Source organism: Acyrthosiphon pisum, chromosome A1 (assembly GCF_005508785.2).
Source record: "Acyrthosiphon pisum isolate AL4f chromosome A1, pea_aphid_22Mar2018_4r6ur, whole genome shotgun sequence".
Classification (NCBI taxonomy): Eukaryota; Metazoa; Arthropoda; class Insecta; order Hemiptera; family Aphididae; genus Acyrthosiphon; species Acyrthosiphon pisum.
Window position 1 is genome coordinate 137459001 of NC_042494.1, and position 14607 is coordinate 137473607.

The 14607-nt window shown below is 28.1% G+C and overlaps 1 protein-coding gene across 2 annotated transcripts in view; it reads right to left on the reverse strand.

Annotated features, from left to right (window-relative positions):
- LOC100167286 (SCY1-like protein 2) overlaps nt 1-14607 on the reverse strand; it is a 181351-nt gene that overhangs the window by 9054 nt on the left and 157690 nt on the right. For both annotated transcript variants that reach the window (XM_029488421.1, XM_029488420.1), the window contains one exon: nt 9959-10073. In XM_029488421.1, coding sequence (XP_029344281.1) covers nt 9959-10073 — 115 coding nt within the window. The remainder of the gene's footprint in view (nt 1-9958; nt 10074-14607) is intronic.

Consider the following 14607-nt stretch of genomic DNA (forward strand, 5'->3'; position numbering starts at 1 on the left):
ATAACTATTTTAGTTATTTTGTTGTGATTGTATAATATTATTCGTGGCTACTTGAAACTTCTAAAGTATACTATTATATATCTATGATTTTACCACGGTTTTTTGTTGATGTATAACGCGTTATAACTTATAAGTACCTAATAGATATTATGATATGATTAATTTGGAATTTATTATAAGTACCTATTATAGGTCAATTTTTTTTTAATACCATAGATAAGTATATATTATATGTCTAATACATAGACTGATATACCGTCTCCGCTCAGAATCGTTTTTCTTATACAGTGATATTATATCATTGAATTCAAATTTAATACTGTCCATTATACAGTGACCCACTTCTAACCTACTGTACAGCAAAGCGACATCCACTTACCCACCTTTTTTTCCTTGACTCACAATTAATATTTTTACACCCCTCACCCTAAACATTTTTTCACTGCTCTAAAAATAGTTTATTTATAATATGTAGGTTGTTAGACAACCTTTGAAAACTGTTCAAACAACCTTTAAAAACTATTCAAACGACCTTTTCTAATCATAGATAGGACACCCACTTATAAATTATAATATCTTTGTGATTTATTTATACCTGATTCGGGCTGCCACATTGTGTTGCCATATTTATTATAAACGGTTCTAACATAATATTTTAATAATCCAATGACATTATGCAGTTAACGGGATTTTTTATTCATCGGTAAACGTATATATAGGACATAAGTACTGGGTATGTTGGAAGTGAGTATAACATGATTTTCTATAATATCTATGGTTGACGGTAATATTATAATATTATAATATTCACTATCGCGGTAAAAATGTGAATGATAATAACTTTGACTTAATCATTATTCATATTGTGCATGATGCATAAGTATGCATGTTAGAGGTTTTACAGAGTGCATAAAAGGAGGTAAGTACCTACTATGATGTCGCGATTTGAATGCGCGAAAAAAAATAACACATAATAAAATCGTTTCCCCTTTGACGCATTTCGATGATTGAACGATTAAGCCGCACGCAGTAGGTAGGTACCTACTCTACGCAAATAACTCGTTTTAAAAATTCATTCCGCAACATGAACTTTTTCTATAACTTATAACATGCGATTATTCGTTTAATATTCGTCTGGATCGTAATAGATTATTATACTATCATTGAAAAATATTAAAATGCTTTCATTGATAATAATAATAATAATAATAATAATAATAACGATACCTATAATTATACTTAGGTAATCCGTTTAATCGAAACGGTACCTAATTTATTATACGGCGTACATACTAATAATTGTAAACTGTAACTTTTAATATGCTTAATATTCATACACTTAGGTTAGTTTTTTTTCTCGATATTATTAGGTACAGTAAAGTTATAAAAATTAATAAGTCATTTAAACGACGTCACATAATATTATTATAGTAGGTAGGTAATTATTGTTATATACTTTTTATGGATTTTTTTTAACGTGTTCAATATTGTGTTATACAATAGCTCCATTTCATATTTTTGACATGAACCTCGCGATGTTTGACGTAGGATGTGAGACTACGACGTATTTTGTTATTGCGAAAACGTCTTTTGATCCACTTAGTCTATCGTCGGTATGCAGCCTAATAATACTGGTGCAACTCTTCGGCCAGACAATATAATATTATTATGTATATAATATTATTATATCTCAAACAATATTGTTGCGAAATGATATTATTCAGTGGTATTAACGAGATTATATCTTATTACTAGTTATCCATTAAGCCACGCATAAGGAGACCTCCTAAATAGTAATAATAATAATAATAAATTATAATTACAATTGATCGTCATCAACGTCGTCGTCGTCTTCGTCGTCTTCGTCGTCTGCTGATCTGTGATCATAGCATATTCCGATATTCGTCATAATATTATTATTAATATTATATCGTATCAGATTATACTTAAGGCGTATAAAGTGTTTACGTTCACATACTTATTAGGTATGTTTGATTTTAATCTTGATTAAAATTCCAAATATTTACTAATACGATTTGGTACTATTAGATTAATTTAATTTTATAATAATACTAGATGCCCGACCTTCCGCTGGAAGAAATTATTTTTTTTATAATTTAATTTAAAAACATAATATGACTATTTTTTGGCTATGCAATTAATATAATATAATTACATTATTGTAGTTATTATTATTGATAATTTCTGAAAATTATACATCCTACATTTTGAATTCAACCATTGGAGTGATAAATTGTATTCTTTTTATTTAGAATAGAGGTAAGGTAGGAAAAAATGTGACAATAAATTATTTGTTCAATGAATAATATATATTTCAAATGGTAAATGCAAGTGCAAACAAATAAATAAATAATTAATTATAATAATAATAAAAATAATAAATAAACAAACAAACCGGTTTCCTTCGTCTCCAAAATCTAGTTTATATATATATATATATTATTCTACACAATCTAAATAAATTGATAAAAAAAATGTTTAGGAAAATTTATATTTATTGTGAATTTAGAAGCGTGATAATTCTTATTTCATTTTAAATAATAAAGGTATTAATAATGTTATATAAATAGATTCTGATATTAAAAAATATTTTATTCTCTATTGAGTAAAAATGAAAAATCCATTTATATGTTCGGATTATTTTTATCCCTCCTTTTATTCATTTTTTTTTTTACCATATTCTCTGTTCACTTTAAATCCGAGGTCTAACCAAACGTCTGATCCTTCCATAATATTAAATATTAATGTCTTAGAGTACTATCCTTATTCACGCACAATCCTTCGTTTTCTTTATGTTAAAAAGTAAATACGCAGTATGTAAAATTATTTTTACATTTTATACACTACGGTATATATTTACACATTTACTATATACATACTTAACCATAATACTATGTAGATTTTTATATTATCATTAAAATATATTTTTTTTATTTTTTTCCCACCGACATCGTTTGTTATAATAATTATTTCACTTCAATAGATGTACGCGCAGGTAGGTACAGCATAATAATATTATCTTACAATAAAATAAAATACGATATTGTTGGTTTAGGAGATGGTATTTTTTTTAAAAGAATTGTTTTAATTTAAACTGATAAAAAAATAATTTAAATGAACACATTTGCCTGCAGCGTGTTTATAATATGCACCAGGCACCTACTCTAAATCAAACAATTTGCAAATAATTTCCATAATATATGAAATCCAATAAACGGAAATAACAATTTATTTTGTGTGCAACGACTACTTATAGTTTTGAGAAATGCTATGTAAAACATACAAACACGAACGGTTGGATAAAAGCACCTAAGTACACAACCATAATATAATAAAATGGACCGAAATCATCTTACTCTTCTTACGCACGCAGTTTTGCGTTTTTTCGCCCACTGATATTTTTGTAAGGTAGGTCGATAGGTCACTTACGTATGTGTATAAGTAATACATATTAGATGGGTATAGTGACACCATCTGAATTCGATTTCGCACGCGGTGAGTAAACAAAGCGAGTATCCGCCAGTGGTGTTAGACAAGGGTAAAATCGAAATCATTCGCAAACTATAGGTACTCGATATTAAATTGTATTTATGTACTCATATATAGTGTATTATACATATTTTATAAATATATACAGTTTGATGCATAATATTTTCATTGTACGAATGATGGTTGGAAGGAAACGTCAGAAAGTTACAAGTTATTCTAAAATATTCAAATATCTACATTTTAATATTATAATACTACCCTAAATACAGACCATAATATACAGTATAATATGATTATACTATGCCTTTATATTGAATAACAAACAATGGAAATATTTTCAAATTTAAGACTTTTTCGTGAGTTATGTATAGGTGGACAATTTACATAATAATATTTGGGTTTGGTTTTTAATTTTAAAATCATTACATTTTGGACTTTTCCATATGCAGAATGACATCTGAACTCGATTTCGGATGGTGTATAAATGACATGAGTATCCACCAATGGCGTCAGACAAAATCTAAATAGTTTCACCAACTACTCAATATTATGTATTTATACATTATAGTGTATACAAAATTTATAAATATGTATAGTTCGACGCATAATAACTGTATTAATAATGGTTGGAGTGGAAACGTATGAAAGTTATAAGTTATTCTGAAATATTTAAATACCTAGGTATTTTAATATTATAATATTATATTATATAGATACAGACCATATTATAGTATAATAAATTATGTCATTATATTAAACAATACACATTGGAAATATTTTCATAAGTTTTGTATAGCTGACAATTTTCACACCTAATAATTAGGTTTAATAATTAATTTTTAATTTTAAAATTATTATAATTTGGTCATTCCCTTTAACTTTAATTTATCAAAAATTAAACTTCTATAACTTAACATCTTTAAAATAGTAGCGAACTGAGGTATATTATTGTTACTGTTACATCACACACAATAATGATTTAACAATTAAAAATTGATGAAGCGATTTGAAAATACTCAAATATCCGATGTAGGTCTCGATTTTTATGGCTCCAATATAAATAACTTACCTATACTAAAACCGGAATTGTAATAATATACAAAACCATTAAAATACTCAAAGCAGCTATTATTTTAATAATGATATACACTAATAATTGTACCTACATAATATTAGATTATATGAATTATAATTTATAAGTACTTTTTGTTCTCACGTTTATACACACAACTTACGATACAATATTACAAGTCATAGTAGATTATTTTGATATTTAATGGTACACAAATTTTACGTTAATTGTAGTGCAAAATAAGAATATAGTAAAACGTTTGTAGTTTAGTATTTTTAAAAGCGCGGGTACGACCTATTCCCACGTAAAGAATAAATATATACATATAGTATTATAATGATGTAATGACTATTTTAGTATAGGTACTGTATTTACAGAGCAGTATTTTAAACTGTTGGTTTAGATTTAAGTAACATTGATCTGGCAATAGAATTGATATTTATACTATGTTACAGGTAACTTTATAAAGAATAATATTATTTCCATTTAGACAAAAAAAAAAAAAAAAAAACATTAATTGTTCTGTGCGCACATAAAAAAGTTTTTAAATTTTAGATAGATAATTAATTAGATGATAATATCACATATTCATATGTATATTTTAATTTTAAATACATTTAAGTTAATCCAGTATTAAAATATGGGTATGTGGCACATGCGCAATAACAGCTTATTTAAATATCTAAAATTTCAAAACACATAAAGGTACATAAATTTATTAACACATATTATTATGCCAATGATATCAGAATGCATTTGACAGTAGCTTCAAATAAAATTGCATTTACTGCTTTTCGTCTTCTGATTTATATTAGCCATATTATATTTATTCAATAAGTCCATTAAATTTTTATTTTTATCTTCAATAGATTCCTCATACAACATATCATAATAACATATAGGTACCTTTAATGTTTAAAAAATTATTATTTTTACTCTACGGACGAATTTAGTGTAGAAAACTGTTTTATTGCATCCTGAAAAACTATACGTTGTTTGGAGTTACTGCTAAGGTGGCTTTTGACGGTAGGGTTACGTTACTATAATAATTTGTATCAAATATTAAAATTCGAAAGACTATCGACGGGAACTATACACCACGACGTTCGTAACAAACACTGAGGACATTATATATATATATATTATACCTATACCAATTATATATAAATTTCAATGATTTTTTTATAGTACATAACTTTTTTCCTGACTTTTCGTTAACCTAGTCGGTGTCTTAAAACAAAATATACTTTTAACCGTCAAACTCATAATCTAACAAAGTTACCACATTTCTTAGGTACCTACCTATATCACAAACGGTTATTATTTTTAAATATTCCAAATTCGATTAGTGCTAGAATTATTAATCTTTGCCAACTCGCCTAGGCTTGCTAAGCGTGACATAATAATATTATTATTATGTTGTGCGCAATGTCGTGTACGCGAATATTACAGCGTTTGTGCGCGTGGCGTCTAACGTTTTTGTATTTTGTCAGTTTGTTCCGGGCGGATGGTCGTCGCTGTAATTCTCTCCAGACAGCTAACACGCACTGTGCACACGCAATCGGCCGGACAAAGTCGCAGCTGTGACCGTGTAGTCTGCTCTTCTGTTTTTAACCACGTCTCGACGAAACAACATAATGATAATAATATAATATTACGAAATAGCACGATATCGCGTATAGCCGTGAAGATGGCCGACCACGATGCGTATAATAACAATATCATCACCGGGTACGAAGTGGAAAACTGTTTTAAAAATATCATACCTGCCTACATGGTGTTATTGCAGTTACCAAGCGTGATAATAATAATAATAAAATATTATTCGTTCAAGTTTTGCAGACTGCAGCGTTGACGATTTAGTTGCTGATTTTAAAATAATATCCCGCAAATTTCCGTACAGAATCTAGGTAAAAATGTCCGGGGTGAAACAGTCCGCAAAAAAAAAATGTTTGGGTTAAAATTGTCCAAAATCAAAAAAACCAAAATAAACCATCCTTGTTAGAGTTGCTTGTAATTAAAAATAGAATAAATATTAGGATTATTTTCAGATGAAATAGATTATTGTACACATACCTACCTATACCAAGATCAAAATGTGTTTACAACATTGAAGAGGACAATATGACAAATATAGGATGTGACCCTTGATTATTTTTCACATTTTTATTATGCACCAATTACTTTTACTGATATATTGAAATATACTTTTCAATATATATAAACATATAAACGCGTAGGTACTCACAGATAATACCACCGTTCGTTCAAACTGGACAACAATAAAAAAATACTGATGCTACAATAGGTAAATATAAATTATTCAATTGAGTATTTTCAGGGTTGTGTAAATTTATGTTTATTATAGTTTCAGATTTAAAACGAACGGCTGATAGAGTACAGGCAGTACCAAATGTAATATTCTCGTAGCTTGTAGTGATCAGTATAATATTCTGACAGCCAGTTGACTACGAGTGTATTATGATTTTGCAGGAAGCAAGACCGATTTTTTGACGATGAAGTTGATGATGAGGTAATAGATAAATAAATTTGTAGACAGGTGAAATGTAACTATGTGGTTTATTAAAATATTCTTCAGTAAAATTGACTAAGTCCAAATAATGAAATTATTACACAAAGTGTCGTTAAGGTGCTCGAAGTGCAGTGGAGAAAACACGTCTGAATACAGGCCATCTCCGGTCTGCTTTTATAAGGGCCCAGGCTCTGCAACCTACCCCCCCGGTCCATTGACTTATCCATAATGTGTCGTCACGTTATCGGTGTCCTGTGCACTGCGTGTGAATGCTGATTCCACGAACCGTCAATTATCTGTTGCACTCACATTCTGTTTTCTGTTTTTTTGAATATATACACATATATCTATTTTGTGAAGAGCAAGCCCTCATATCCTGTCGTTTAACATGACTTGTGATTTTTTAATGTAAATGTTTATATTTTATTATAATATTATTCTCGATTAATTTTACTGTCCAGCGGTCCATATATTTATAATTTGATTATTATATAAAAAATATTGTGTTGGTCATCTCCGCTTTTTAGTGTCACCCCTTACTGCCTACGTTTTTATGTTAACTATGCTTGTATACTTTCATATCGACTACCTATGTTATTGTGTTCCTTTTACTTGTATTGTTTGAAGGAAACGGATACCATCCGTTACACAAAGTACCAATACCATTTGATTTAAAAGCCATTTTAAAGATTTACTGGTAATGAAACGATGGTTAAATTGACCATGTTTGATATTTTTTTTTTTTTTTGAAAATCAAAAATTATTATTTTATTTTTAAGAAGTTTACTTGCATATTATTCAATTATTTCAGACAGCATAATAATTGCATGCTTATTAATTATGAGATTTATAGTGCATTAAAACACCAGCCCTGATAATAATATTGTAATAGATAATCCACGACGCTCGGATGGTTTGAATGTGAAACGATGTGTGTTATGAACAGAACATTCTTTACCCAACGGAAAATTGCGATACCTACATATCATAAAGGCATACGATACTACGATATTACGGTCAGGAAAAATTATTAATGCACGCACTCGTCGTCGGCTAAATGATTACTAACGGCCGCGTGGGACGGTCACGAGTTCTCGTTTTCCGTGATCAAACCACGTTTTCCAAAATAACTAAATACTAAACTCGGACAAACGTTTGAATCGCGTAGGTATTCCATGAGTCAAGAACTTCGTTACGAATGTCTATAACACTACAACAAAACTACACAAGACGTGTGTTTTCCGCGATTGCAGGCTTGGTATGTAGCGATTACTCACGTCATTGACCACGAACAACCCAATACACGTACACACACGCTCATAACGGTGGACATGGATTGTTAGGTACTTTTTGAAACCAGATTTCCTTTACAAGTTTTGTAAATATTATCGATGACGTCATATAGTAGAACTCAAAATAGTGTAATTTTCAACCCCTATAGACCCCCGATCAGTGCTCACCCATTGTTTACATAATATTATATTGGCGATTGAAAGCTTATCAATTATCAGGTCGGTATGTAACGGGGAACATGTAAAATTACATGTAAATGATACACACAGCGTCCCCGTTACATCTTATCAATTTCAATCGCCAATTATTATTTTATAATTAGGAGATATATGGCATAAATATTTTTTTTACAAATATATTTATAAAAAAAACTTTTAGCTAGCCTTGTCGGGGCAGTAATATTATATAATACTACTTTTTACCTAAGTGCATGCCAATATAGCATGAATTGAATCATTAGAATTGATATCATTAGTACCACGATAAACTATTACAAGTCGTGATTAGTACCAATAAAATCTAAATAGTTAAGACACTAATGATATGACATTTTAAATGTATATAATATACTTTGCAAAGTCACGAGCAAAATCCAAAATCGGATATAAATGCTAAAAAAAAAAGTAATAACACTAATAAATCTAAAATTATCACGTGAATCACTAAATGAATGACATTTAACATTTAGAACATATTTTTAAACAAAGTGTTTAATAGTTGCCTTTTACTTGTCGATACTGTTCATATATTATTATTATAGGTGGATATACCTAATATGCAGAAGCTAATCTTAAAACAGATAGTAAATTTATTTTGCTAATTTATTGATAAACTGTCTTATAAGCTATTACTGATTTGGTACAAATATGAAATAGTTAACGTTTCCAGGAATGTTATTTTCTCGGAAATTTAACACTAAAATTAATTTATAATTATTACTATATTATGAAAAAATATTCTACCCAGCTGCATTGTACAGAAAGAGATTATTATAGCTATTAAGAAACGTGTAAAATTTAAGGAAGATAATTAAAATACATTTCCAAAACAAATATACCTATTTTTTTTTTATAGTACTTCAGAGGTACAGCAGTATTAATTGCTAGACAAAACCATAAATATAGTATTATAGTGTTATAAATTATCAAAAATTATTTAGGTGTGTTCATGGCAGGTTTCATCGAGTATTTGATGATGGGATCATAATATTATATTAACAATTGTGTTGTTGTTATTAATTTATTTTACAAATAATTACAGTATAATTGTCCGTAAAATATTTGTATAGATAGGTACAACTAGGAATAATTATATTACTTAATATAATTATTTTGTCAGTTACTAATTATATTATATAATGTCCTTTAAATTCAAACTATTTCAAGTCTTAGAGCTACCTATTATGTTATACACCGGCAGCAGATTCACAATGAAAACTTAACATAATTTTGTTAAGAAGTTAGAACACGTGTCCTACAATCTAACTAATCATAATATTATAGTTTATACTATATTATTCTTTTACATAATAGACATGTCGTAGAACATACCTTTGGAATGAATGGTAATGACTCTTTCAGTGTTATCTTGTAGAACTGACATTTCTGTATTAGATCTTTCATATTTATAATATCCAATGTCTGAATAGTTTCCACAAAACGATCGCTGTAAAATATAGAATACCTTTGTTATCAATTATTATTTATTTATACACGGAAGTAAAATTAATATTATTTAATAGGCACATGTAAAAATATTTATATTCCACGGTTTTTGTACGAACAACTTCATACGTACTTCACTACATTATTTATCTTAAACTCCACGTAACATATTTTATTATTTGTTTTAAAACGTTACAAACAAGATGATCCACAACACTTAACCAAGTTTTTTATTATAAGTATGCAGCGTTTATTAAAATGCTGAGTTTTGAATATTTAAATACACTTAAAGAACGTATTTTAAAATAATTAAGATTTTTAATACCATTTGATGAGTGTCTTATGGTTATTCAAACAACCAAACTTTTTTATGATTCTGAGGTCAGCGCGAATGAATTGGCCTTAGAATGATATCGCGTGTCATTATTTTTCATCACGTTTTGGAGCAGTAAAAATGTTTTAATTTTCGTCTTTAAACGTTGAGGATGGTTTCAAGTAGCAAATCGGATCTAGTTATTAGCGATTTGAGAATGTAAAAATAAAAAAAAATCCTAGTACTTATCAAAGTTAACAGTAAAACCACGACAAGACCATACACATTTCACAATTTTTTTTCTAAAACCTGGCACTGAACCGAGTGCAATTACTGCAAATTTGAGTTAAGCAGAACCAATGTTATGAGTTATCACAGTGAATTTACCTATCATTAAACATAGCTTTAAAAACATTATTTGTGGTATGTACATTAATGTTTATTTGTATGTAAGTTAAGAGTAGGTACCTACCTATCTATGTGAAATATTAAAAATGCTCAGATAAAAAAATTTAAATATCGTAAATGTAATACTCACAATTAACTTAAGTTATAATATGCTCTATCATTAATGCTAAAAATAAAAGATTGATTTGGCTGATTGTGAACTTTCATTTTCACGCGTATGTCAGAGAGAAAATAATCTGTGCGCCGATATTATCTTAGAATTTACAGTAAATGGTTAATATCATTAGAAAAACAATTTTTTTATTGGAACGGGACATTGTAATAAAACTCCAAGTAGGTATATTAAAAAAATGCTATTTAAGAATATGTAAAAATTTCAAAAATCAAAGTGAACAATTGCATTACTTAATAATACAATATTATGTTGGTAAATCACCATGCATATATTTATACAGTATGGAGTGTATTATTCAAATTAATGATAATATTCAAATAATGATATAATCAATTATTGTCACTAACTTATAATATTATACAATATTGTTGAAATATGATTTATACAATAAAAAAAACCTAAGTGTAAGTCACTTAAATTTAAAATTAAAATAACCCATATAGAACCTTTGTTCAAAAACTGTGTACGCTTATAAACAGTGAGACGATAGACGAAATGGATGCAGTACCTACTTCACAAATAATTACACCAGGAGTATTCGTAGCTATAAAATCCTCTGTTGGTATATGTTGTAATTTTTCATTCAGATTTTTACCACAGAGATCAAAATATATGAATACATTCTGCAGTCAAAACCAATATTATATTTCAATTTCTTTTTTTTTTTTATTTAAATAGGAAAGAAAACAACTATAAGAACTGAGAAACTTTTCCTGCTTAGTATGTTTCGAGAGTAATTGAAAAGACTTCGCCGTAACAGATGTATGAATTCAAGGTAAATCATAGCATACAAAAAATATGGTTTTGATTTTTGACGAATGAATCAACATCTATTCCTAAGAATATTCCTAATTGTGTAGTTTTAAGTTTGTATTAAGTAAATTATATATATTTTTTTTATTGATCATGAAGCCTCGCAACTATGGCCATTATCTGTTTGTTTATGTTTGTAGGGAAAGAATTGTAGGTTAGTAAATACGTGTGTTTTGGTTTGGCAGATTTTTAGTGGGCACTCGTAGGTATCTGCCATGCCAGGGTGTTGGATGGCGGCACTTCTCTCTGGACACCGTGACTTGTTCGAAGAAAAATGCCGTCCGTGGCTGGATTCGAACCGGCGCCGGTGTGTCACAACCGACTTCTTAATCCGCTCGGCTACTCCGTCCCCCAATATATTATATTTATATTATTACTAATTTCTTAATTTGGTAGGTTGAACTCATTATTGAAAAAAAAAAAAACACCTACTATATTATTGTTGTAAATCGAATACATTACTCACTCCAATTAGAATTTAAAATAATATCTCAAGGAGGTACTTTATATAACATTAAAATAAGGTTTAATTATTTCATTTGGTATTAAGAATTAACATTTTCAAAACAACAAGAATTTATTTTTTTTGTCTAAGTACAGGTCCCTCTTTTTCTTCTTTTTTTTTGTATTTTTATGATTTTTCCTTTGTGGTAAATTAAGTTTTTCATCCCTTATTCTAAAAAGAATGATTCACAGTATTATGTGACTACAATAGTATCAAAATTTAAATAAATTAAATTAAATTAGGAACAAGGGGAAACAAGTATACATTCTTAGAATCTGTAGTTTTGAACAGTTTTTTCTTGAGGAAGTAATGCGCAAGCGACTCCGAACGCCATTAGCGATGTCACAATAATAGTAAAAAAAAACACGGTTTTTTCCTTCGTGAAATTCAAACTTTATATTGTTATATAACACAACATGACAATGTTATGTACGATTTTGTAATAAATAAATAAACGTCATTATTATATTACATATATTATATTCGTATTTATTATTGAATTTACTGATAAAAATAACTTGGTATGGTCGATTTTAATAAATAGTTTAAAAGAAAAAAGAACAATCGTTGTGAATTACTGGCAGTGGAATAAGGAATGCGATTATTGATCCCTCACTAAGTTGGGTCGTTTGGTACTTTTAGATTAGCTGAGGACTTTCATATAGGAACAGGTATTTCAACAGTAATTTTAAAAGGGACGCTACCGTTTACTTCAATGGTCCGTTTAAATTTTACCGTCCTTACTCTTTAAAACTGTGTCAAAAGGTCATCTTTATTCTTTCTTAAAAAATTGTTTTTTTTTTTTTTTTATACATAATGGAACATAATGCTCGTGATTGTCTCTAGGTAATCTTAGTGCACAGTGTATACGATACATTCAACTAAACATATTATTATTTACGGAATATCGACAACCTAATAAATTGTAACTCAGTATATTACTGGAATCGGTTATTGTAATACGTCATATAGGTTAGGAATAAAAAAATATAGTTTTACGTTTTGTAACTATACGTCTTGTTCTTATTAAAAATTATGTAGGGTTTTATTTATTCTATAAAACGACGTCGAATTAAAATAATTCTTAAATGAGTTCAAATAATTAAAACACAATATAAGATTCAAAATAATTACCTAGGTACTTAACTATAAACTGATGTTATAAATTCTGTAGTTATAGTAATTGGACATACCAAAAGACACGTATAATATGGTGATTACCGTTTTAAATTATATTTAGGAAATTCGTGAAAGTCTAATTTCCAGAAACTTATTAAAACAAAAATAATTATGTATTTATAATTGTACCTACGGGAGTTTAAAACAATCTCGGGAGTAAATCGTAATTCAATTTTTCTCAAGGCCGTAACCTCGTTTGATATTATAATATGCGAGTATTGCAACTTGAAAATAAATATTCACAGTTGTATTTCAGAAAAAAAAAAACAAAATATTAATTATTATTATTCTTATTAGTCCATCATCAACATAAGATACACCTTAATTATTCGTATTATGTGTACCTACTACCAGTTGTCGTTTCATCATTTTAATTTTAACATTAAGGGTATACCTACTATAATTACGTAATAGTATATTACGGTATACCATTTATAATACTATGCGTTTCCAATATCAGGTGGATCAGTCCGATTGTACGTCTTATATATTTTAAATAGAATTTCTAATTTAAAATTATCTATTTATTTTATTTGTGATTTTGAGTAGTTATTCAACAAATAGTTTTAAATGTTAAACTAGTTTTAAACTTAATTGTTACATTTTATAATATATGTATATTAATTATTTGAGACGTATGTGACTAGCTTAATATTTAAACACGATGGTTGTACCTATTAGTTATTTTTGAAGAAGACAAATGAAATCGACTTCTTCATTTTTATCCATAGTTATTACTTGTTAATAATTCAAACTCACTTGTTTTTAAAATTCTTGATTATACGAAGTAGGTATGTATCCTAATAAATAATAAATTTATTGAATCATATTTATTTAGATTTTGAGCAGAGCGATGAATTATTGGTTTTACAATGATGGGATTTAAATATTTATTTATTTGTACCTGAAAACTCTTTTTTTAGTAGAAAAATGCTCTGATCATTAAATTTTATGGGGATTGATGGTATTAAATTGGATCTAGTTTTTTCTTTGGGGAAGTTAAAAAATGAAATTTCCCAGTAAGAACCTATAGATATTGAAATAATTGGTAAAAACCGAAAAAAAAGTTTGTTTTGTTCTTATTTTAATCCCAACAAAAACACTACGTCAACTCCGTGTAAAAAAACGCTAAGTAAAAAAAA